A 26693-nucleotide genomic window follows, 5' to 3' on the forward strand; every position below is an offset into this window, starting at 1 on the left:
GCGGCCTTTCTCGCGTCACGTGTCCCGAGAGGCCTGCGTCACGTGAGGCCTGGGTGGAGGCGGAGCTACGGCGAGAGAGTGGGAAAAGGAAGGGGAAGCCGGAAGGGGCGCGAATGAAGCTAAGGGAAGAAGAGAGTTCCTGAGGGCAGGGGTGCGCGTGCGCCCGCTGTTCCCTCCCCAACACACCCCTCTGCCCTGCCGCCCTCCCTCGAGGCCAGGTGACAACTGGGCCCGGTCCGCCACCTCGCTGCCCGGGGTGCAGGAGCGCGCGCCCTATTCGCGCGCGGCGCCAGCCGCCCCTCCCCCGCGCCCTGTCCGTCCCGTCGCGTCCCGTCCCCTCGGGTGCCGTCGGCCGCGTGCCGATGCACGTCGGCTGCCGCGGGGACATTTTCTGACTCCGGGTCCCTGTCCCGGCTGCCCTTCCCACCCCGTCGCGGGGCCGGCCGCTACCCCGGCCCCAGGATGCAGAATGTGATTAACACAGTGAAGGGAAAGGCACTGGAAGTGGCTGAGTACCTGACCCCGGTCCTCAAGGTAAGCCGGGCCGGGCTTGCCAGGGGCTGTCAGGCACACGCTCAACTCTGCAGGCGCCGAGGACCGGGCTCCGGGGCGTCACGGTGCTCTCCGCCGCGGGAAGGTGTAGGAAGGTGGGACACCGGAAGAGGTGCAGCCCCCACCTGTGGTCTCCGCCGCTGTTTCCTAGGGCTTTCCGGCTCTTGGGGGAAACTTGGAGCGACGCGCTGTGCATACTCGTGTCGCCCTTCGCCCGTCAGGACTCGGCGCCTCTGCGTACGTCGGGCGGCGAGGTAGTCCGCAGCCAAGTGTATTTGAGAACGTTAAACCCAGCATCGGTAGTCGTTTGAACATTTTAAACAAAGTTTTTGCTTATCTTTTTAAAAAATGAAATCTATGCTTGGTACTAAAATAACAGATGTCACTTTTTAAGTGTAAACCTTTTTTTATGATGAGGAGTTTGAAATAGCCAGTGGTGGTTGAGATCCCAACCTGTTAGATCTCGAAGGAACAAGGTGAATTTGCAACCTTATCAGTACCGTTGAACCCAGCTCACAGGCAAAACCTCCCTTTCCCAAGGTTTTAAAATAGCTGAAACGAGTTGTTAATCTTGGACTTCAGCGATAATAAGGAGCAGCTTTGCCCCTCCTGCGTATATAACTGATTTTATATTGGCAATGCATCATTTTTTAAAGTAAAAATTGGGACACATTAGCTATTACAGGAGAGACGGATGGTGTTCTTATTTTCCAAGGTAAATTTCTAGAAGTGTATTCAAGTTTTTGTTATATAATTGTTTTAGAGTGAAGTTTGTTATTGCAACTTTATTTTTTTCCTTTCCGAAAAGTGAGCAGTTATAATGGTTGAATAGCGAGTTCTTGTTTAATGTTGTTGTTTTAAGCTTTCCACTAACATTTTGCAAATCTTGGTGTGGGGGTGAAGTATCCATGGAAATGGTTCTCTTTATTCAGGAAGCTATTCTGGTACACTAGGAAGAATAGTGGACCCTTTTACTTTGCTCCTTTCCCATGGCAAAGGGAAATGTTAGTTCTGAACTCTTTTCATGTTTATTTCTGAGACTGATTTTAAAATGATACCTTGTTAGACCAAGTTAAAAAAAAAGTCAGAAAAATTTATAAATGAGATTTAAACCCTTGCTATGCTTATATTTGTTTACTGTGAAACCCATCTTAATTGAGATTATTCAGTCCATTTGAATTTGAAAACCATCTTGACAGTTGAATCATGATTATTTTGCATATTATGTCATCTTTTCAGAAAACTGTCTACCTAGAACCTAGGTATACAGCATTTAAATGATACATGATGGTTACAACTTTTTAGTTTCGGGAAGAGAGGAGTAAAAGAAAAAGACCTTCTAAATTAAGTACAAAACTGCTATTTTGTTGGCCAGTTGTATTTTATTGATCTTATAACATAGAATTGTGTTTTAGGAAATTCTTAACCAAACTGTTAAGGAAATGTTAGCTTGTCAGTATGTATTTTTAGTAATAAAGAATGCAGAATTAATGGTCCTCTCCTTGCCCCTCCCTGTGCAAACTTGTTGGTTTACAGAGAGAATACTTATAGTTTCCTACCAGATATAGGAAGGCAAGGAAAACACACACACACACACACTAAATCCCTGGGAAAGAAATAATTATTTTTCCTAGTAGGTAAAAATTAAGAAAAACCATGGTTTGAGAGACAGAGGTACAGTAAAAGCCAAACTCTTTACAGTGATCTCCAGGCCTCTTGGTAGAAGGCCCCTATCGACTGGTACCTACTACTCTATCCTTTGCTCACTTTCGCTTAAGTCAGTCTGACCTATTTTTCTTTCTCCATCAAGCCTCTCTTGCCTCAGGTTTTGCATTTGCCCTTCCCTCTGCCTGAAACGCTCTTCACCCAGACAGCCTTGCGGCTGGTTCCTTTCCTACGGTCTCTGTTCAGTAGTTCTCTATCAGTGAAGTCTTTGTTCTCTGACCATCTCTGACCTCTCCTTACACCCCTCTGCTTACACCCTGGACCAGTCCATTTTCCTCTCTGCCTCATTTTTATTCATGGTATTCATGACCATTTGGCTTTTGTCCCTCCACTAGAGAGTCTAAAGTTCTTATGAGCACAAAGATGAGTTTGCTCCATTTTATTTACTCCTATACCCCCATTAACTCAAAAAGTGCACATAGTTGTTCAGTTAATATTTGTTGAATGAATAATGTTCATAAATGAACCGTTGCATTTCTTCAGACTCTACCACAAAGTCTTACATATAACTTAAAAACTTAGAAATATTTGATAGGTAACATCCTTGCTTTAGCGAAGAGAATATTGCATTAGTACCTTGGAGGTGAAAATAACGGGAAAGTATTAAATGACTTACAACTTATAGGTTTGGTTTCTAATATTCCATTTAAATGAAATGTTGGCTGAATTGTGGGATGTCTAAACATCTTTAAGACATTTTTACTGTTCTGTAAAATAAAGATATTTGTGATTTCCCCAAATTATTGTTTTGAAATTATTTTCATGTCAGTTTTCTCCACTAGACATATATATTTCTTGAGGTCAGGTACCAGTGATATATTCCTTTTTTGTATGTGCTCCATTGCCTAGAAGGCTGCCAGGCAGACAGCTGCTCAAAAACATTTTTAATTTGAAAGTGAAAGTAGTATAACACTGTTATTCTTTTTGCTCACTTTAGGAATCAAAATTTAAGGAAACAGGTGTTATCACCCCAGAAGAGGTGAGTGTTGAAGATATTCTGAAGCTATGATATTTTACAATTATATTTAATTGTGTGGCTTTTTTACTATTAAGAAAAAAAATATTTAACTTTAATTTAGATTTGAGTAAAAGTAGATTCTGTTGACTGCATTAGCAACTATATAGGGTTTTCTACTTCCCATAGAAGATGTAACTTCCCTCTTGATTTGCCACTTCTCATATTTCTCTGTGGTTCCTCTTTATTTGGAAGTGAGGGTGGGAGAGGGAACGGAAAAGATTCCTGTCGTCACTTATCCTTCACTCGTGTTTGTGCTGTATGGAGCAGTGGACTCTGTGGCCTTTGTTGTCTTGCCTTTGTCTAATCAAACATGAGTTTTCATGACTTTCCATTTGGAAACTTTGGTTCACTGCTTGGATATTGTTTGTCTCTCAGTATTTAGCTTAAACATTTTATTTCTACATATTTAATGAGGATTTTTTTCTCACCATTCTTTCACTTTTTCTCCCAACTCAGTAATATTAGCTCTGCTTAATGCTGAAACTGATGGCTGTTTTATAGGCCTGTTGAGTTTTATCTTTCAATGAAGAATTATTTCAAAGGAGTCATTTTACTTGCTCACCAAATCTATATGATAAAAGTGTTCTCTTTCCTTTAGGTAGTTATTTTGTCATCCTTAGCGGAATGAATACTGACCTAAAAGTCATTTTAGACTCCAGTTCTATGAATGGTTATGATTGCATCAGACTTATTTTTTAATCTTAATAAATGGCAAAGAATTTATTAAGCTTCACTTTGAACTCTCATTAAAAGTACCACTAATTGGCAATAGAACATAATCATTGTTTTGAAAGAAACTTTTTGAAATAAACCTTGTTTTATGATTGGCTATTGCTGTAAATTCCAGGACCTCAAACTAGAGAATTAACTGATCTTTCAGTTTTCCATTGTGATGGAATTTCTTCAGTGCCAAATCCTTGTGAGTTCCAAGAATGTTAATCTTTTATCTAAAATTGTCTTTATTTTTAGTGAAGACACATAGTGGTGTGGAAAGAAACTAGGAGATCTGCCTTCCAGACCAATTTCTCTAAGTTCTCCTATTCTGACTTGGACAAATCAATGAAGCTAACCAGGCACAGGCCTCATGTTTCCTTATTTATAAAATGAGGGGTCATGGCTAGACATCTTCTGACAGACCCGTTCTACCTTAGGCATCATGAGTTCAATATTTTGAATGCCAAATAAAACTAAGTTTTGATGTTAAGCATATTAGTGTTCTTGTCCAACAAAGGTGTAATGTAGACAAGACTCTTGAAACCAAGTATCTGAAGTCAAGAGCAGAGATGAAAGTATGCTGTTCTTTTTGGACTCTCTGGTTTTATCTCCTCTATGTGAAGATGACTAATTAATTACTAAATAGATGAGTTAGAGATCCATATCATTGGTTATTAGAGTTAAGCTACTAATCCTAGATTGAATAACTGTTAACACTTAATTGTATCATGAAGTGGGTAATACTAGGTGTACTGGTTAATAATAGTGGATTTTGTAATCAAAGAAAACAAGATAATTTCAAGAGAAACATCAAAAGTGCTTCATTCAAAGTAATGTCCATCGCTAGCTACACATTTCCCCATCTTTCAGGTAATTTATGGATACCATCTCCCAATAGAACTTTCCTTGTTTTGAGGCAAACCATTCAGAGACCAAATTTTCCACTTCTTCCTATGTTTTGAAGTGCTGCTCAGAAAGTGCATGTGCCATTCATCGTAACAAGTGGTAATCTGAAGGAGTGAGGTCTGGTGAATACAGGGGGTGGGTTAATACTTCCCAGGAAAGATCCTTGAACGTGTCTTTAACTGGTTTTGAAGTGTGTGATGGTGCGTTATCATGAAGCAAAATTACTTTGCCGTGTCTTCTGGCACATTCTGGTCGTTTCACGATCAAAGCGTGGTTCAAATTGTTTATTTGTTGTTGTGATCAGTATAATGGTTTCACCTGGTTTTAGAAGCTCATAATACACCACACCTTCCTGATCCCACCAAACGCAGAACATTGTCTTCTTTCCGAAGCTGTTTGGCCTTGCAGTCGATGTTGATGGTTGACCTGGATCAACCCATGATTTTGTGCATTTGGGATTCTCAGAATAAATCCACTTTTCATCATCAGTCACAATTCGATGCAAAAAAGACTTTTTTTCGTGCCTTTGAAGGAACATTTTACTGATGACTTTTCGCTTTTCCATTTGTCTTTCATTCAGTTGATGTGGCACCCATTTTCCTTCCTTTAAAATCTTTCCCATTGCTTGTAAATGATTGGAAATTGTTTGCTGAGCAACATTAATCTTTCTGCAAGTTGCTTTTGAGTTTGACACGCATCTTCATACAATAATGCTTGTGATTGTTGGTCTTCAAACTTTTTTCAGTTGACCTGGATGTTCTTTGTCTTTCACATTGAAATCATCACTTTCAAAACGTTTAAGCCAGCGTTCACAAGTACCTTGAGATGGAGCATGTTCACCGTAAGCTTCCCAAAGTATTCAGCAGCACTTTTCTTCAAAATAATGAATTATAACTTCCCACAAATGCTCTTTTTTTTGGCACGAAATTCGACATTTTTAAGTGTAAAAATATTTATGATGTTAACACCTTCAGAAAATATGACATGAAGTTTTGAAGCTTGTTGTCAATACAACAAAATAGCATACATATCAAATCACATATATATCAATGTATGTGTAACTCCATCTATTGAAAAAAATCCGCATTATTAACCAGTACACCTAAGAAATTTTCCCCTTTTTAAAAAAAATACAAGGCATAACTAGCCCACCTGGGTCCCAACCACATAATGCTGAATTGGGATAGAGCACAATGATAGGATTGAGTTAAATTAGAATGACTCTAGAGGAGGAAAATGAGAAGACATAATTTGTTTTAGTTAAATACTATACTGAGTTTTTTGTTTTCTCTTACTATTTCTAGGCTTCTGGCTGTTAGCCTCCAGATATCTTTTTGTTTTCATTGAGAGGTGTGGAAGTCTTGTGTGTAAAAGAGGGTCAATATAGTATTGTTTATTAAAAATACTTTAATGTACAGCGTGTGTATGACTTGATTGAATATAGTAATAAAGAGTAGCTTCAAAAATAAAGTTGCTCACCAAAATGTTGATTCAATCTTGTTGGGAGTTATTCAGTGTTATATAATATTTAATCACTAAGAAAGCTACTGGAGAAAATGTTGAAAATTTAGAAGTTTGAGTTTTTGTCTTACATTTTATTTCACTTGAACATATGAAACATTTAATAATGGCCATTGCTAATGAGGGCAAATGTACATATGTATTAATCATCAGTACAATTCTATGTTCTTTTAGAGCAGTGGTTCTCAAACTTGGCTGCACATTAGAATCACCTGGGAATCTTTTAAAAATTCTGATTTCTGGACCTCATCCTCCGGAAATTCTGTTTCTTTGTTATGGAGGCCACAACATTAGTAACAAAGAAACAGAATTTCTAGAGGATGTGGCCCAGAAATCAGGATTTTAAAAAGATTCCTAGGTGAGTCTAATGTGCAGCCAAGGCTGAGAACCACTGTTTCATAGTTTTCCTTACCTTCTAGTGTTTATATTATTTTTTAATAGATGCTACCAGAGTTTCCATGGAATAAAATATTAGTCTTATGACATCAAGGCAGTATCAATAAAGAAGTTTTTTAAATTTTTAATTCTTTGTTTTGCTTGCATTTTGTTAAATTAATATTCTTTTGATGGTGCTAAATAAGTTTCTGATAAGTACAGTGTTAAATGCAGCATCTGGTCGAAAAGACTCAAAATGCTGAAAACCTGGGGAAGAGAGTATTGTTTTCATTTGGGTTTTTGTCTTTGCCTGATCAGTTTAAGTAATAAAAAGGATTCTTTGAAATAAAAGAACAGAAACATTTGTAAAGGTAAAATAAAAGAACACAAACAGTTGCTGTTGGGAATACAATGCTAAATCTTGTTATTGTGTCTTTTTGGAAAATTACTCTCAGAATGCTTACTTTATAGAGCTTTACTCTCTCAAATTAAAATAGAGTATTCTATACAGTCTGACTTTTCTCAGAAAGACATTACAAAATTAAAGACATTGCAATTTGTTGCTGTGTAATAAACCCATGAAAAATACATGATTTTAAGTTAGAGTTGTTGTGAAATAATAATTGGGAAAGTATGTGTGCATATTGTTTGAGTTGGGACACTGCAATTATGCTTAACAGACTTTCATTTACTGCTTTCAAGAATAAACAAGATTTCTATCTTGTAGCAAGAATAGTTCATGTATAATAGAAATTCTGAAAAGATTAAACTATTTCTTCCTGAGTCTGGTTTTTATTTTTTGAAAAAAAGAAAAAAAAAAAAGAAACAATGAACAATAAACAAAAACTTGTTCAATGTTCGATATTCCCAGAGTGTCCAAAGTTTGTTAGAGAATTCAATTTCTGAATTGTCTCGGTGTTTTCTTAGTATAAAAACTTCTAAATTTCCCCCATTATTTGGCACTACATTTCTCACTCTTGTTAATATTCCTTTAAGACTGTGAAAAGCTTTCAAAATTGGCTGTTACCTTAAGAAAACAGAGAGAGAGAGGAAGCAAGAGAGATAGAGAGAGAAAGAAAGAGAAAGAAATGTGATGTAAAAACTATTCTTATATGAGACATGTATCTATTTAGTAATTTTTTTCAAGATCTTTGACTTTTCGTCCTCTAGGAATAATCTCTCTACATTTTATTTCTCTATAAAATGATTTTTGACATTTTGAATCCTATAATGTCAACTTTATACATTTCATGATATGTATGCCTTTGGCATTTAATCTAGGGATAAAAACGGATTAAAATAATAGCATTCAGTGGTTTTTTTGTTCCAAATTTAAACTTATGGATGTTACAATTTTTTCAGTTCTAATAATAACAATAAATCTTCCGGCTGGTAGAGCAGATTTGGTGCTGTTTGTATTTAAATTGATTATTGGGTATCAAGAATACACAAGATGCTCGCTTTGGTATTTTGCCAACATATATTCAGTAATGTTCAATTTTTCTTTTTCCCTTTTTTCATATTCCTTCTAAATCCACATAGTTTGTGGCAGCTGGAGATCACTTAGTTCACCACTGTCCAACATGGCAATGGTAAGTAATCTCGGGTGAAGAATATAAAATTAATAAAAGTATGACTTCATGACTATGGCAGTTTGAAAAATTGGTTAGGACATGAAAATTGGAATGACCAGTCTAATCCTCTTTAATGGAGTTTTCTATTAAACAGTTCCCTGTAATGTGAAAGTAAAGGAAGAAAAATTGGGCATTACACCTGTTTTTTTTTGCTCTGTTAGCACAAAAGATGGGTATTTTTGAGATAAATGCCTTCACTTCCTTTACTAGGATTTCATTTCTTTATAGTGCTTTTAAAAAATCATGTTCAAGAGATTATAAATTTGATTAGCTCATCTTTTTCATTTTAATGGATATTTATTGCATATTTCTATAACATTAATTAATGCAGAGATTTTGCAGCATCTTATGTTCTTTAACCATATGACCTTTTATTAAAGTTCAAAAGAATACTCCCGTTTTAGGAATTAACTCAAAAGTTTTAAAGTTTCATATTGACTAATGTCTTCATTGAAAATCTTCTGGTAATAGATTTTTAAAAATGTTTTATTTTCTTTATTAACTTTTTAGAAAAGTAGTTTAAGCAACTTAGCTAATCTCATAACATATTTTAAATATTCTGAATAATTGCAGAATGTGTTTTAAAAAATGCAGTTTTATTACTTTTATGTACTCATAGTAAAACCATCAGACAGTTCCTGGAAAAGTGATCTCAATATTGGCAGAACTATATAATTGTTCTAGAAATATTTGCAATTATTATTTAGTTTAAATATAAGTTGTTAACTTATTATAGCCTTTTTTTCTTTCAATGACACTTTTTCAATTATAGTTGAAAGGCACAGTTTTTGATTTGGGAGAAGTGTTTCTAGAACTAACCAGGTTCTAATTGATCAATTTTCCTTAATATCTAAAGAGCTTAAAGAAGTACAATATTTGCTTTTGTCTTTCCCTTAATTTTTATATTTAACACATACCTCACACAGTTGTTACTGCTTATTATCAACTAGAGGCCCGGCACACGAAATTCGTGCACAGGTAGGGTCTCTAGGCCTAGCCTGTGATCAGGGCCGATCTTCCCTGGCTGCCGGCAGCCAGCCCTGCCCTCCACCGCCACTGCTGCAGGTTGCCCTCTGTGTGTGGGGCAACCGGCAGGGCGATTGGGGCCCCAGCGCTGCCCATGTCCGCCGCCACCCACCCCTGGTTCCTGGTTCCCCATCAGGTGATGGGGACCTGTGGGCTGGAGGCAGCTCCTGCATTGAGCATCTGCCCTCTGGTGGTCAGTGCGCATCATAGCCAACCAGTCGTTCAGCTGTCCAGTCGATTTGTGTATTACCCTTTTATATATACAGATTGCTCTTTATCTTTTAGAGCATTGTTTCTTAAATATCAAGGCCAAGGTGTCAGATTTATTTATTTTTATGTCCTTGTCTTTCCTACATGTATTTCTGTTCCATATTTAAAACTGAGCTAATATCATAGAATATCTCTGATTTAGTAAGATTGGTTGACTTTTTCCCCCCCTTATCCTAAATTGTAAGTTAAAACTATATTTACCTAGGTCTGGTCTATATTTTATATATTTTAAAAAGTCAAATAGGTATATAAAGTTTAAAATAATATTCATTTTGTAAACATAACTAATTTAGGATCTTCAGTATGATAACACATTTTCTTTTTCAGGTTTCTTTATTATATTCCTTAATTATCTAATTTAGACATATGATATATAGTATTGTTATAGGGATTAGATATATGTGCAGGATCTTCTTTAGCTGGTGGTAGTTTATAATTATACTTTATGAATTGCAGTGGTTGAAATAATTTCATTTTAACTTAGAACTTAATTATACCCCACTCCAATGCCCACACTTCCAGCTGGACTCCTGAAGCCAAAGGAACAATTTATTTTAAATCAGTGTTTGAAACAATATTTTCTTGCTATACATCTTTCATGTCTGTAGGTGTCATCATGACTTTATCATATCATCGTCTCTCAGAACTTCAGGGAGTGTCAGGGCATTGTTGAATTTGACCTCTGGGAAAGGTCCAAAGATTCCTTAGTAACTACTTAGCTTTATTTTGTGCTCAAATAGATGGTTTGAGCTTTAGACTGAAGCTCGAGAAAGAACACAGCAGGACTCCAAGTTTATGTTCATGTGATTGTGATAGACATCATGTACTATCTCAGCTCTGGCCAATTCCAGTAGAAGATTCTTTGATCCACATGAGATTCTTTGAGCAAATTCTTAATGAGATATTCCAGAGAGCAGCACTGAAAAATCGGAAATGACCCACAGAGGGCATAGTGTTTAAAAGCAGGGGCCTTGGACTCACTTGGCTCTTCCACTTTCTGGTTTTGTAACTGTGGGCAATCTTCTTTAAGCTCTTGTTTACTTACCTATAAAAAGGGGATATTAATGTTACCCACCTCTTAGGGTTCTGAGGATTAAATAAAAACAATTCATATTAGCCTTGGCCGGGTGGCTCATTTGATTGGAATGTTGTCCCTTATATCAAAAGGTTGCAGGTTCAATTCCCAGTCAGGGCACATACCTAGGTTGTGGGTTTAGATCCCAGTCGGGCTGCGTATGGGAGGCAACCAGTCGATGTCTATCTAGCACATGGATGTTTCTCTCTCTTACTCTCTTTTTCTCTCACATCAATAAAAACATATCCTTGGGTGAATATAAAAATGTGCATGTTAGAGTTCTAAATCCTATATTTAATAACCACTCAGTACAAGTTTTTTTTTGTTTTCAGTGATTCAAAGTATACTTTATATCTTAGTTCCAATTTTAATAGTGTGGTAGGAACAGATCTTGCTAACCACCTACTTTGTTATGTAATGTCGTGCAACTATTATTCAGCCTCTTGGTCTCAAGATGAGCAGTACTTTAGGATTAAAAATCTGAATGAGATTACACTCACTAAAAACAACATTTTCTTTTTATTCAGAGGCAAACATAATAGTCATTCTATATTATTTTGTATTTTTTGTCTAATATTTAATCCAAATTCTCTTTGGTCTGTATTTCTTAGTACATTTAATTTATAATAGTGCTGTGTTCTTTGATGCTCTGATGTATATCACTTTAATGGTATTTTGCCTAAAACAGTTTTTTCAGGGGTGTAGATTGTGTAGTTTTGAGATTTACATGTGATATCTTCTGTTCTATCTTTGCCTTTAAAATTTTATTTTATTTTGTATTTTGATGCTTCTCATTCTTTTTAAAGGGCTACAGGGGAAGAATTGAAAGTGAAGGCATACCTACCAACAGGCAAACAATTTTTGGTCACCAAAAATGGTAAGAATTATGTTGCATTTATTAGTAAATTTTGCAGTTATATATTTAAAAAAACACTTTATGATCTTAATTTGTGCTCACAGCTGTAAGTACAGCTGATTTCAGACAAATTTAGAAATTTAATGAAGCTCTGGGTTTTTTTATTGCTGAGGTATTTTTTTTTCCTTACCTGATTTTCATCTCCTTTCTTGTTATTTTTGCCCAAAATGTCTAGTTTTAAAATATGGAGGAAAAGAGCCCTAATCAGAGTTAGACTTCTAATTAAATTATTTTTAAGTTGACTTTACTATATTTTTAGCTATTTAACTTTGATCCTCTTTAGATTTAAATTTTTTATGGAAGATGAAATTGATACTAACTTGGACATCTAAAAGCTTAAAGCTAAAGATTTTATTATCCATAATGTCATTGAAAGATTGCCTATAGGTACAAAATATGTTTTTGAAACAGATAGCATTTTATTTATAAAGTTAATTTGTAAACAATACAAAGTTGTTATAATCCCTCTCTAATCATATAATAACACATTGATTTTCATTCTAATTTACTCATTATAGGAAGTGCAAAATATGTATAAAATATCAGTTTCTTCTTTCCTAAAGTATATTTATTAGAATTAATAATTTATATACTGCTTGTTTTAAAAAAATCAGGATATTTATAGCAATTTCTTGAACATACATCATGTTTTTGCCTTATAATGATTTAATTTTAGGCATATATGTATAATAATAATACCTGTTAATTGAAACATTTGATATACCAGAAACTCAGTACCAATATTGTACAATAGAGTAACATTTAGCAGTGAATTTTATCCTGGTTTGCTCATTATGAATAGCTGGAGGTCACCTCTACCACCTCTGAGAATGGCAGGTGGTGCCTTCATGTTCTGAGAGTAAAGCTATTAAAATTGTTATTATTCATTAGCCTGAAGTTGAATAATGTCATCTCTGGCTTCAATTTGCAGTTTTCACAGGCGATTAGGATAAAGAATTTATAGAACACTCCCAGTAGAGCCTTTCTACTTGTCTTCTAAAAATAAGCTATTTAGCCCTGGCTGGTGTGGCTCAGTGATAAAAGCATCAGGCTGAGCACCAAAGAGTCACGGGTTTGATTCCTGGTTAATGGTATGTACCTGGGTTCCAGGTTTGTTCCTGGCCCCAGTCAGGGGCGCATGCCAGAGGCAACAAATCAATGTGTCTCTCTCATATTGATGTTTCTCTCTCTCTCCATCCCTCCCTTCCACTCTATAAAAATCAATGGAAAATATATCCTCAGGTGAGGATTAACAACAACAAAAGCTACTTAGGGAAAGATAAATGTGGTCAAATAATTTATGTGTCTGTAGGCTAAATGTAACTCTTGAATGAATCATTTTCATTAGAGGAGAACTATAATATTCCCTTAATATTTTGGTGGCAAAGCTATATTTTATGGTATAAACTTTATCTTTTTAAAAATGGATTTATAGGAAGCAGATTATGTGCTTCTAATAGCATTTGCCATTTTTTATAGTGCCATGTTACAAGCGGTGCAAGCAGATGGAATATTCAGATGAATTGGAAGCTATCATTGAAGAGGATGATGGTGATGGAGGATGGGTAGATACTTATCATAACACAGGTAAGAGGCAAATAGAATGACATACATATGATTTAAATTTTTAAAAACTTTTATAACCTTTTATAACAGTTTTGATTTAAATAAAGAAAAGCTTATATAAGGCACAGTAGACTTACCAAAAAGAAGCAGGGAGGACAAATTAGAAAAAAATCCTCTTGAAGTATACCATATTTCTATAGTATTGCTACTTCATAAGCAATTTGAAAATACCCATATCATCGTCTTTATTTCTAAAGAAAGGAAGAAAGCCAATTAAAAATACTGATTATGTGGCCCTGGCCAGATAGCTTATTTGGTTAGAGCGTCATCCTAATACACCAAGGTTTCGGGTTTGATCCTGGGTCAGGGCACATACAAGAATCAACCAATGAATGCATAGATGGGTGGAGCAGTGGATGGTGTTTCTCTCTTCCTCCCTCCCTCCCTTCCTTCCCTTTCCTCTCCTCTCTAAAATTAATAAATAAATAAAAAGACTGAGTATGCATACTACTTTACTTCAAATCCCTTATTTGCATGTCATTCCATTGCTGGATGATGAATTTTAGGACAGGAACCATATTCATATTTACTTTATACCTGGCATTTAAAAGTAATAATTATTTTTTTAATGTCTACTAAGAGGTTTGTAAAAACCATGATGGTATAGATTCATTGTTGAATCCTCAATATCTACATAGTATCTGGTACAGAAGTTATTCAACAAATTTTTGTTAAAGGATTTGACTAAATTGAAGCCATTCAGAAGTGTTTGCTTGCATAAGTTTGGAATTCTGAATATGATTTTTTTATTCCAAGTAAAATGCATGGAAATGCATTTTATGTACTCCTGTAGCTAACTAACATTTATGGGGGACTTAGTTTTATTGAAGAAAAGTACATTCTGAGTTTAAATCGAGGATACTAAAAATAAGTTTTCTCCCTGTAAGCCCTGGAGAGTAGGAGGCATATCAAAAGTAGTGGTAGAGCAGGGTTTCTCAACTTCAGCACTGTTAACGTTTTGAGCTGGGTAGTTCTTTGTTGTAGCATTTTGTGTATAATGCAGAATGTTTAGCAGTATCTCTGGGCTGTACCCACTAGATGCTAGATGCCAGTAGAAGTCTTAGAGTTGTGACAACCAAAAATGCCTCCAGGCATTGCCATTATACCATGAAGGCCAAAATTGCTGCCCTTGAATTGAGATCTCTGCAATAGACAGGCTAAGTAATCTGTCCAGGAAGAACCTTGGTATGTCAGTTTATCCTTTACTCTGGATAAGGGACACTGCCATCTGTTTATTCATGGTGATAATAGGCACAGGTTCAGAACGTGGACTGCTTGATTTGAAACTCACTTGTTTCTTAATGAGTTGAATGTTGTTATGTCAAAGCCTAAAGAGAATAGCAAATTTTTAAACTAATTTCAAAATCATTCTCTTTGCCCATTTATTTATTTTTATCATTTCCAAAGTTATTCAGCTGTTCTGCTTTAGTTTCCCCCTGACTGGGCAGCACATCCATAGGAAATTGTCTGTTGACTGACTATAGTCATTGGTTATACCACTATGTTTCTGATGTAAAGCTAATTAGTTACTCTGTTTTTTAGTTGTATTTTATTCCTTAATCCCTATCCCAAAAATCTATGTGCATATTTACAAAAGCCTTCATTACAGAGATAAATTGGTGTCAATATGATTGGATTGACAAAAATCTATTACAGAAAATTGACAACTAAAAAAATGGATGTTTTGCTGATGGGGACAAGTAACATTTTCATATATGGAAAACAACGTAGTGTTCTACTGCAGTTAATTGGATATACATAATAAGTTGTAGCTAATGGTTATGAGAGATTACCTTAGAATTTCAGGGTTAAACTGTGTTCTGATTTGATTAAAACAATGCTTCTATTGACTCACAAGGTGAGGTACCTGGTTCCTTGTCATCTCAGAGTTTTTTGCTTCCTCTGTGCTTCACTTCTTTCAGTTTTTTTTGATTTGTCTTAGCCCTTACATTAGTCCCTGGGGGCCCAGTGCACGAAGATTCGTGCATTGGGGGTGGGTCCCTTAGCTCGACCTGCACCCGCTCCAATCTGGGAGTTTCTGTCTGTCTTTTCAATCTTATGAGTAAATTGTCTGAGACCCCAACTCATTTTGGTTTGTTGCTCACAGAATAATAGAGGCTTTTTTTTTTTTCTTTGCTTCATTGGTGGAGATTTCCTGGAAGTTTTAGGATATCTTCCCTTTAATTTTTCCTAGACACTCTGATTTTACTTATGTCTCTCACCTTTGCTTTCCCTCCATCCCCCACTGCAACAGGAACTTGCTCCAGGCTCACTTTGCTCTAGTGCAGGGGTGGGCAAACTTTTTGACTCGAGGGCCACAATGGGTTCTTAAACTGGACTCAGAAGAAGGAGCTGCGGCCGTGTTTCCCGACGTTGCTATGTTAACACTGCTGCTGGTGAAGGAGCGGAGGGGAGAGCAAGAGAACCCTCCACTCTTTCGGCTCCGCGGGCCGGATAGAACAGCCTAATGGGCCGGATCCGGCCTGCGGGGCGTAGTTTGCCCACGGCTGCTCTAGTGTCTAGGAGATCCATCTGCCACCAGAACTACAATTCCCAGCATTCCTGGTGCTCCCTGCACTCTGGGCTTCTGCTTCAGGTCCTGGGGCTGCCACCAGAACTACTATTCCTAGAATTCTTGGTGCTCCCCGTGCTCTTGGTTTTCCCTTCCTGCTCTGTCTCCGTCCCATGGCCTCCCACTCTGTCAAGTCCTCCTAGCCGCCAGGTCTCCCTCTCTGCTCTCCGTCTGGCGGCTTGGGGAGCCAAGTTCTCCAAGCCACTCAACTCTCTGCCGGCTCTCCGGCTTTGCTCTCCACCCGGCAGCTTAGGGGAGCGACCGAGGGAGCTACGTTCCCCCAAGTTGCCAGCTCGCCTGCTCTGCTCTCTGCCCTGCACCTGTGTATGCAAATTAACCCACCATCTTTTTCAGGTTAATTTGCATACTCATTCCTGATTGGCTGGTGAGTGTAGTGGAGGGACAGTCAATTTACATGTTTCTCTTTTATTATATTAGTCATGGTTCTCCAGAGAAACAGAATCAACAGAATGTAGATATGGATAGAGAAAATAGATTGTAGATATAGGTGTAGATAGATGTATTTTTAAGAATTGGCTTCTGTGATTGTGGGAGCTTGCAAGTCTGGTTTATAGGGCAGGCTTGCCAGCAGGCTGAAGATCTAGGTAAGGGTTGATTGCTGCAGCTCGAGTCTAAAAGCAGTTTGGAGGTGAAATTCCTTCAATGAATTGGATGAAGCCTACTCACATTATGGAGGATAGTAATCTGCTTTATTCAAAGTCTACTGATTTAAATGTTAATAATATCTAAAAAATACCTGCACGGCTACATTTAAACTGGTGTTTGACCATATATCTGGACACATAACCTAGCCAAATTGATGTAAAATTAACCATCACAGCCCTTGAGAGTATTATCCTCATTAGAGTCACTGGACATTTTTGCCAATATATCCTACTTTTAGAAAAGTGATTTAATGAGATACTGTATCATATTTAGACAGGTTGAAGAAGTTTATTTACTTTGTTTCTGTATACTGGATTCAGCGAATCCTAATAAAGAGGGAATATGCTAATTGACACTCACACCCTCGCAAAGATGGCGGCGCCCACAGCCAGTAAGGAGGGAATATGCTAATTGACTACCACACCCTCAAAGATGATGGTGCCCACAGCCACAAGATGGCGGCGCTAAGTCCCCTCAGCCCCGCCGGGGCAGCAGGCACACGGCAAGGCTGGGCTCACCTGAGGTGTCCTCCAGCCTGGCTCCGGAGTCCCCCAGCCCCCCAGCCACCCAGGGCCAGCCCGAGGTGCAGGCAAGCCTCAGATGTCGGCTGCCCAGCTGCCCAGGGCTGGCCTGAGGCTCAGGTAACCAGAGCCAGCCAAGGCTTGCACTGCTGGCAGTGGCAGCAGCAGAGGTTTGATGGGGGCATCACCTACCCCTGATCACTGGGTCGCCTCCCGCCCCTGAGGGCTCCTGGACTGTGAGAGGAGGCAGGCCAGGCTGAGGGAACCCCCCTCCAGTGCATGAATTTTCATGCACTGGGCCTCTAGTTGTTTTATAATACCAATACAATATGCTAGGATTTGGTTTTTACTGTTATGAAGTAATCATACCTATTATATAGTAATTTTTAGAAAAATATGAAGTAAAAGCTCTGTGTTAGAGTGAATTGTGGCATTTTCCATTTGTGAAAGTAAATCATTTTTTTGGTTTTGACATACTGACAGATGATATCAAGATTTTAGAAGGTTAACAAAGGAGCAAAGCATATTTTTTAATGTAGGGTTTTTTCGTTACTATTTTCATCCTTTTTGAACTATTTAAGTGAGAACACTGACATATATTTTGAATTAGAAATACTATTTAGCTGACTTGTTGTTTCGTTATATGCTTAAGGCCACCTTCATTGAGACAAATAGGTTCTGAGGTAATTGTTTAATCATGTGTAGTGGTTAGAGCTTTCAACCAAAACTCAGAATGTGTGGATTTGAATTCCAGTATCTCACTTAACTAGCTGTGAGACTTAAGTTATTTTACCTGTCTAGAGACTTTATTTCTTCGTAGGGAGAAATTATTATCTTAATTAGCACACAGGACAGTGTAAGGATTAAATAAAATGTGGAAACAGTAAAACAGAAAGCCCTGCATAAATGTGATATAGTATTAGTACTTCTGGGCATCCTAGATTTCTGAAGCAAATGGCATAGTAATATAACTAATACCTTGTTGAGAAAATTCCAATGAAGGTTTTAATAAAATGTAAATGTGCATCCTATAGTCTCTTAATCTACTCATTTTTGAGGATGAATATGTATTTTTTATAGAGACTCATAAGCAAAGTAAATGAATAGTAAATGAGGGATGATAAAATAGGATAATTCATGGTAAAATATCAAATTGGTATTTTATTTTTTTAAAAAATTTGAGAAGTACCTTTGGGATTATTTATTTCTATTGAATTCATTCATAAAATTGTTGCTAATATTAGCTTCTCATTTCAGAGAAGTTGTCAGAATTTAAGTAATTTTAAGTCTTTTTATATTGCTTGAGTCAGAAAAATGTTTACAACTTAAATCTTTTATGCACAATTTTAAACAGGTATTACAGGAATAACCGAAGCAGTTAAGGAGATTACACTGGAAAGCAAGGTACTGGTTAATTAGATATGTTTCCAAATTCAATGATCTAGTTTATATATATACATATATATTTTTTTTAAGATTACTCATATCATTTTTTTCAAACTGATTATTATCAAGCTCTTTTATATCCTAACTTCACCCCCTCACCCCCATTTTTGTGTATCAGCATACCAAAACACTACTGTTTCCCAGTGTTTCTCTTCTTTTCCTTAATCTGTCGTATGGTTAAGAGAAACATTTTTTGAAATTATAACTAGTAAAAACTAATTTTTACTAATTGAGAAGCCTTCTAGGCTACTTTAAAAAAAATAGCTTTTTATTTTTAAGTATAAATGCCAAATGTTCTGTAAATGGAGGCTTTTGAAGTACTTTACTTGCTAATTAGTAGATAGTTATGCTGTGGTTTAAATTTTGTAGTTTAAAATTATCTTAAGCAATTTACTAATTATATCATTTTTTCTTAATCTATGGCTAATGAGTATATTTTTGCTTTTGAAAATGTAAAGGTAAACTTTAGCATCATTTAAAATCATGACATTTTGAATCATGAGTGAGAACTAAATCAGTTAGGTTTTACTGTACAATTTGTTGGCAAGGTATAAGTATATAATTGGATGGAATTTTTCTTCTTGAAAGTTTTCAATTCAGACTATATTAACTTTTCATTTCTAAAGAGAAAATGATTGCATTGTCTTTATATTTTTATATAGTTATTTGAAATTATATGAAAAATAATGCAAAATGCCTTTACCCATGTCTTCTTTTTTTAAAAAAAATATATTTTATTGATTTTTTACAGAGAGGAAGGGAGAGAGATAGAGAGTTAGAAACATCGATGAGAGAGAAACATCGATCAGCTGCCTCCTGCACATCTCCTACTGGGGATGTGCCCGCAACCCAGGTACATGCCCTTGACCGGAATCGAACCCGGGACCTTTCAGTCCTCAGGCCGACGCTCTATCCACTGAGCCAAACCGGTTTCGGCTACCTGTGTCTTCTTAATTATTTTGTTAAGTCAAGTCTCAGAGAGAATAGAATAGACAGAATAATTGTACTCTTTTTTTTCCTTATGAAATATTTAACCAGTTACTAGTTTAAGATATTCTTTTTATGTTCTTGTCATTTGAATCGTTTGGGATTTTTAACTGGGGCTTAACAGAAAGTGTTAGAGACTAAAACAAGTTTAATTTTTTTTCAGTGCACAATTTTATGCTTGCTAGAAATTCACTTTCATGTTTGTTTAGGGTGCAGTTCATTTGAATTTGTACATTTTGGAGAATTTGGATGACTAAGGAGAAACAGCTTTGCTGCGTCAAAAGAGATCATCTTGTTTACTCCAGCCATTAGTGTATATCATTTGGGGAATGATAATGGTAGAGTAGTTTGGATGACATTGTTTTGATAAGCTTATTAGAATTCTTTCAAGAATTTTTACTAAATGCAATAGTGGTTAATATGGTACTTGCTCTGTTACTTAACATATTTATGTCGTACTATAACGGGTGGGGAACATCCTGTCTGAGGGCCAAGAAATCATTTGGTCTGGCCCTACCAAGACATTAGGGGTGAATTAATTAAAGTTTCCCTTAATGACCAGTTTGTCAGATGTTGGCTCATCAAATAATCATCCAGATACTTTCTTCTGTGTTTCATGTTTTTGGTATAATAATGACATTCTGGTATATGATCTAAGTTTCCAGTGATAAATAAAATCATCCCTAATTGAAATTGTAAATTAGGTAAAAACTAGTCCAATTTTTTTACTTCAGAATTTCAGAATATTAATTTGTGAAAATAATAAATGTACCAGTATAGGCTTGTCTTGGCTAGCATTATTCTTTTTAGTGCTAATATAGTTAATAAATTGAACTGAAATCGTATGTGTTGTAACAGTTGTAATTTGCTTAATTCAGCCAGTATGTTCATAAATTAAAATATATTGTTTGATTTATAATAATAAATTTAACATATAAGTGTATTGTGATTTATAAATGTATAACTTTTTGTCCTTTAAATTATGTGTTTAAGTTAATATAACTTTTAATTGATTTTCTAATACTAATGAATTGGTTAACTAAATCAACTGGCAACTATTTTTAAATGGTTGACTTAGATGACTCATGGTGCTTGTATAATGCTTTTTATATTTTTCACAGCCCTTAGCACATCACTTTTAATGATTGTTTTTTGGGTATGTCATCTCACTGGAGGAGTTTCTTAAGAATAAGAACTGTCTTATCACTCTTAATTTTCACTGGTTAGCACTGTGCTAGCATGTGAGTGCTTGGCATTAGAACTAATGAACATATTGAAATGACTTTAAATATAATTAATTTCAAAGGATAGTATAAAACTCCAAGATTGCTCAGCATTATGTGAAGAGGAGGAAGAGGAAGATGAAGGAGAAGCTGCAGATATGGAAGGTATCTGTGTTCCAGATTTGCTTTCATTACACTAGAATATTGATTTGGGAATATTTGTAATTTATGTGGATTAAGAACTCTGCTCCATTGAGTTCTAAATTTTAACATGATTCAGCAAATTTTTATTGAGCAATACATTATCTATGTATCAGATACTTTTTGGTGCTGGAGATAAAGCAATAAACAAACAAAAACAATACATAAGCAAATAATTTACTGTATGTATTAGATGGTTATAAGTGTTAGGGAGAAAATAAAGGGGAGAATAAGGGAGTCTTAAGGTGGGATGAATGTTGTAATTTTTAAATAGGTTGATGAAGAAAAATCTCATTGAGAATATGCCTTTTGAGTAAAGCCTTATAGGAAGTAAGTGAACAAGCTATTTGGATATCTCAGGAGGAGTGCAGAGGTTCTGAAGTGGGAGCATGTGTGGCTTATCAAATACTCTGAGGAGGCTCCTATGTTCAGAGAGAAGTGTGGGGAGAGTCAGAGAGGTAATCTGGGGGCAGATCATGTAGGGCTCTGGCTTTAACTCAGAAGTTAGATGAGAAACCAGTGGGGGGCTTTTCAAAGTAAAGGAGTAACTTAGAATGAGATTTAACATTTTTAACAGAATGTGACTGCAGTGTTGAGAATAGACTGAAAGGGGGATAGGATAACAGGAGGCTGTTTTGATCATCTAAACTAAACACTCAGTGGCAACATTGGAAATGATGAGAACCAGAATTCTGGACATATTTAAGGGTGGAGGGAGTGCAAAAGGATTTGCTGCTGGAATGAATTGGCATGAGCGAGACAGAATAGTCAAGTGTGTTTAACCTGTCCATCTGGAGTGATGTCATTAACTGCGATGGAGAAATCTTGAGGACTGAATAGCTTTGGAGGAGGAGTTGGGCGCTTGGTTTTGGAATGTGATATTTGTGATGTCCCTTACCCATTCATTTGAGCCATAAGTTAAACAATTAGGTATTCAGGTCTGTAGTCATGGAATAAATATGGGAGTCATCAACATTTAAAACCATTGAGATTAGTGAAATAAATCATCAAGGAGTAAGTGTAGATAGAGAAGGTCCAAAAACTGAGTCTTCGTTACTGTAGAGTTTTGGTGTTCTTTTGTATTGTTTTTTAAATGGTCCAGATGATGAAGAGGAACGAGCATAGGAGATAGTGAAGAAAAAGTAAGATGAGAGCAAAGCCCAAAAAATAGAGTATCTTAGACGCCAAGGAAGGTCAATTAAGATGAAAACTGGGACTCTTGCACTGGATTCAGCAAAGTAGAAGTCACTGGTGACTTTAATGAGCACGTTTTTTGCAATTATATAAATAGCCTTGTATATGCTATGGAGTCCCTGAGGACTTTACAGTTTTATTATGCCAGTTGGTATTAATAACTGTAGCACAGACCAAGCCTTAATATGCTGACTTTCTCCAGTCTGGCTCTCTACCAGGTAGAGTTGCTGCCGTTGTAGAAATATGTATAGATTCTCACATGTATTTATTCGTTATTGTCAGAAACAAAAGCAAAACCCAGTTTTTCATTGATACTCTGAAATAATGTATAATTTGGTTTACAAAATTATTTTGAACTCGATTAATCTTTTGTTGCTTTTTACAACAGAATATGAAGAGAGTGGATTGTTGGAAACAGATGAGGTTTGTAAATTGAGTTTTCTTTAGTTAATTTTTAATGAATTAAGTTAGGGATTAGTGTTTTTATTAATACCTTGATATTTCAAATAAGTTCTTCAAAGCATATAAAATTTTGAGTTTTAAGTTATATCTGCTTTTGAAAAATAAATACATAGGGTGAGAAAAATAGATTTTCTAAAATGTCACATTCATAGTGATTTTAATGGTTGTAAATTTTTTTTCTATTATTGCCAGGCTACCCTAGACACAAGGAAAATAGTAGAAGCTTGTAAAGCTAAAACTGATGCTGGAAGTGAAGATGCTATTTTGCAAACCAGAACATATGACCTTTATATCACTTACGATAAATATTATCAGACACCACGACTATGGTTGTTTGGCTACGATGAGGTAAAAATAAAAATGTATTTTAATGTAAATATTTTAAATTGTTGGATTTAATTTCTTCATCATTAGGTCTATGGATATATATTGTATGTGGCCTTTTAAATTTTAGATATCACTTGTTTTATAATTTTATGGTTAATATTGCACTTGATTCTTACTTTGAAGAAACTATGAATTATTCAATGTGACAACATTCTTACTAAGAATTGAACATAAATAATCTGTTACATATTTATTACTTGGTCCCTGAGCTTATTCTTTTGAATTGTGAAGGAAATTGAACTTGGTTTGTTGTAATAAATTTTGTTTGGGACTACACCTATTGGATAACTAAGCATTTATAAAATGACTGGAGGCCCGATGCACGAAATTTGTTCAAGAGTAGGCCTTCCTTTTCCTGGCTGCTGGCACCAGCTTCCCTCTGGCCCCCGGGACTCGGGCTTCACTCGAAGCCCCAGCTTCGTCCGGAAGGTCGTCCAGTCTAATTAGCATGTTGTGCTTTTATTATTATAGATCATGTTACATGTGTATGTTTTTGGTTGTTTTTTTTAATCCTCACTGGAGGATATATTTTCCACTGATCCTTAGAGAGAGAGTAGGAAGGGAAGGAGGAGTGGGGAGGGAGAGAGAGAGAGAGAAACATTGATGTTAGAGAGACACATTGACTGGTTGCCTCCCGCATGTGCCCCAAACGGGACCAGGGATCAAACCTGCAACCCAGATGTGTGCCCTTGACCAGGAATGGAACCTGAAACCCTTGGGTCCTTGGGCCGATGCTCTAACCACTGGGAAAAACGTCCAGCGCACATGTGTGTCTTCTTCCCTTAAGACAGAAAACTTTTTTAAAAAAGTCATCCCCTTAATTCAATTAAAGGATAACTAAAACAAAATTTACTTGTTTAACCTGTTATTCCGATGACGATCAATAGGAAACAAGAAAATAAAATATCCCTAAAAGATGAGTAATAGTTATAAAACATTTGGATAACCATGAACCTGCCTTTTCGTGAGATCTTTACTACATTAGGTGATGTTGATGTTATATAGTCTGATGGACAGACTTCCCTCTCCTTTCTTAATATAAAATTTCCCCCAAATAATCTGGTAATTCTAAATAGTCTAGCATTCTGAACTGCAAGTGTTGGGGGTGGGGGGGAGGTGTGTGTGGGGGGGTGGAGATAAATATATTATAAATATTGAATTTTAGGCCTAAAGTTTTTAAAGGATAATTTTAAAACGTTTTTTATGGTTTCAGCAACGGCAGCCTTTAACAGTTGAACACATGTATGAAGACATCAGTCAAGATCATGTGAAGAAAACAGTGACCATTGAAAACCATCCTCATCTCCCACCACCTCCTATGTGTTCAGTTCATCCATGCAGGTCTGTGTGTGTGTGAATATATTTTTATTCTTTGAATGTGTTTAGTTATGGTATCGATCTTGGTGATTTTACTCCTATTTTTATCTCCATGAATAGTTTGGATGATCCTTTTTATATTAAAAAATACTATTTAGACATGGTTTGCTCTATCTTGCTGTATCTTCTGTGACTATGGATTATAAAATTAACCTTGTGCTTTTTCTAGGTGACCTATTTATCTCCTTTTATTGGTTAGTGAAGGGAGGTGTATATGCAGACTTTCTAGTCTCCTTTACTCTTTAGTCAAGAAGTTTTCAGCCCTAACTGGTTTGGCTCAGTGGATAGAGCATCGGCCTGCAGACTCAAGGGTCCCAGGTTCGATTCCGGTCAAGGGCATGTACCTTGGTTGCGGGCACATACCCAGTGGGGGGTGTGCAGGAGGCAGCTGATTGATGTTTCTCTGTCATCGATGTTTCTAACTCTCTATCCCTCTCCCTTCCTCTCTGTAAAAAATCAATAAAAGATATTAAAAAAAAAAAAAGTTTTCAGTCCTACCAAATCAAGTACATTTTATAATTTGGGATTTTCTTTATATCAGTGTGTTTTCACAGAATCAAATAAGTGAAGCTGAATTTATGTACATGATTTGTTCAGAAGTTTCCTTAAAAAAAAAAGTAAAAGAGGTGTTACGTGCCAATTTCTTTATTAGTTGTTTCTAATGGGTAACTTTCACAAAATTATTGAGAAATTCTGGTAACAATAATTTTCAGATGAAAACTCTGATATTCCATTGACTTATTCGATGCAACATTCTAGTTTTCAAAAATTCTTTAATATTTTCTTCTAATTTTTTACAACCTCTTTATTCTCAGACTTTATCCCATAGAACGTTTGGTTCATTTTTCCAGTTCATGTCAAGAAATATTAATATTGTTGTGAAAGGGAGTTTACACATCATTAGTTTCAGTTTCAATTACTTAATCTAAAAGGTTTTTATTTTTGATAGTTCTATTGGATTCATTTTTTGGCTTGAGGTTTTAGGATGGTGCTTATTAAATTTACACTCTGAGGTATAAATTTTACTCAATTGGTAAAAGAGGTAAGTAATTTAATGGAATTAATTTTATACAATTTTAATAACTACTATATAATGGAATAAAATGTAAATATGGCAGAAAATCTGGGGGCCTGTAAAATGAGACTTTAAGGACAATTTAGGCCTTGCCATGGGTTGCCTCAGATTATGCCTTCATAGCCTCAGAGTTAATACATTTAATCTCTCATCTTCTAAGTTAAGTGCCTTTGTAATGAAGGTTGTATTCATAAAAAGTGAAGCATCATTTCTTTAAGCCAGGGTGATATAAAAGGTTATTCATTACTTTTGTACGTTGTCCTTTTCTCAGTTTATGTACCCAATTTTCTTTTGTATAGCACAGAAGAAACGCCAGTTGACTATGAAAGGATTTGTTGGTAGGACAAAAACTTTAGATAAATATCATCTATAATAATAAAAGTGTAATATGCTAAGTAGGCCGGATGTCCTTCTGGACAAATCCGGGGCTACAGCCGCAGGAAGGAGGCAACCTCTGTGGCTGCGAGAGATGGATCCAGACAGCCGCCACGGCTGTGAAGGTCTACTCTTGCACGAATTTCATGCATCGGGCCTCTAGTTCTCTATGTAAAGACAAAAATACTTTGTAATAAAATCAGATAAATTTTACAGCACAAATGAGGACAAAGAAAATATCTAAACTTCTTGACTGACCAGTTAGCTTTTCTTTAATTCAGTTTTGGCTTATTTTCAGCTAAATATTTAAACAGCCAAAATTACAGCATTATAAATATCTCCCCCCTTTTTTTGACTGTTACCATACATGGTTTGATTCTTCTTCTTTCTCAGCAGAGAGCCTTTGCTCTACAATTCTGCCCTGGCATGATTTCCCTTTCTCTGGTTTTGTAACTGCCCTCTATCCCCCCCACCCCAATCATACCAGCCTTCTACCCCCATTATAGGAAAGCTAACTGGTACCATTGTGTTCATCTGTGATTACCAGAGCTTTTTAAAATTGCCCCTCCTCCAATAAAGCTGTCTTCATTACTCAGCCATCTGACTTGTTGGGAAATAGGAAGAATGTCTTATAATGTAACTATTATATATTAAAACTGATTCATTGACAGTAAGGTAGATTTTTTTACAAACAAAAATTCCTATTTTGGTCTAATTGATCTATTTTCCTAAGATTTGTTCTTTTCCTTTTAGGCATGCTGAGGTGATGAAGAAAATCATTGAGACTGTTGCAGAAGGAGGGGGAGAACTTGGTGTTCATATGTATCCTTACCTGTTTATATGACTAGT

The 26693-nt window shown here is 36.2% G+C and overlaps 1 protein-coding gene across 2 annotated transcripts in view; it reads left to right on the forward strand.

Annotated features, from left to right (window-relative positions):
* Window positions 1-35: 35 nt before the first annotated feature.
* The window catches only part of ATG3 (autophagy related 3), a 28478-nt gene continuing 1820 nt past the window's right edge, over window positions 36-26693 (forward strand). The window contains exons 1-11 of one of the 2 annotated variants that reach the window (XM_081086650.1): window positions 36-218; window positions 3215-3256; window positions 8354-8403; window positions 11623-11693; window positions 13212-13319; window positions 18472-18521; window positions 20857-20938; window positions 22557-22591; window positions 22823-22978; window positions 24231-24358; window positions 26598-26666. In XM_081086650.1, the coding sequence (XP_080942776.1) occupies window positions 13238-13319; window positions 18472-18521; window positions 20857-20938; window positions 22557-22591; window positions 22823-22978; window positions 24231-24358; window positions 26598-26666 (602 nt within the window). In that variant the 5' untranslated portion in view covers window positions 36-218; window positions 3215-3256; window positions 8354-8403; window positions 11623-11693; window positions 13212-13237. Of the gene's footprint in view, window positions 535-3214; window positions 3257-8353; window positions 8404-11622; window positions 11694-13211; window positions 13320-18471; window positions 18522-20856; window positions 20939-22556; window positions 22592-22822; window positions 22979-24230; window positions 24359-26597; window positions 26667-26693 lie in introns of both variants that reach the window. The other variant, XM_081086649.1, reaches the window with a different exon arrangement.

The sequence above is a fragment of the Myotis nattereri genome, assembly GCF_964212035.1.
Source record: "Myotis nattereri genome assembly, chromosome: 3".
NCBI lineage: Eukaryota > Metazoa > Chordata > Mammalia > Chiroptera > Vespertilionidae > Myotis > Myotis nattereri.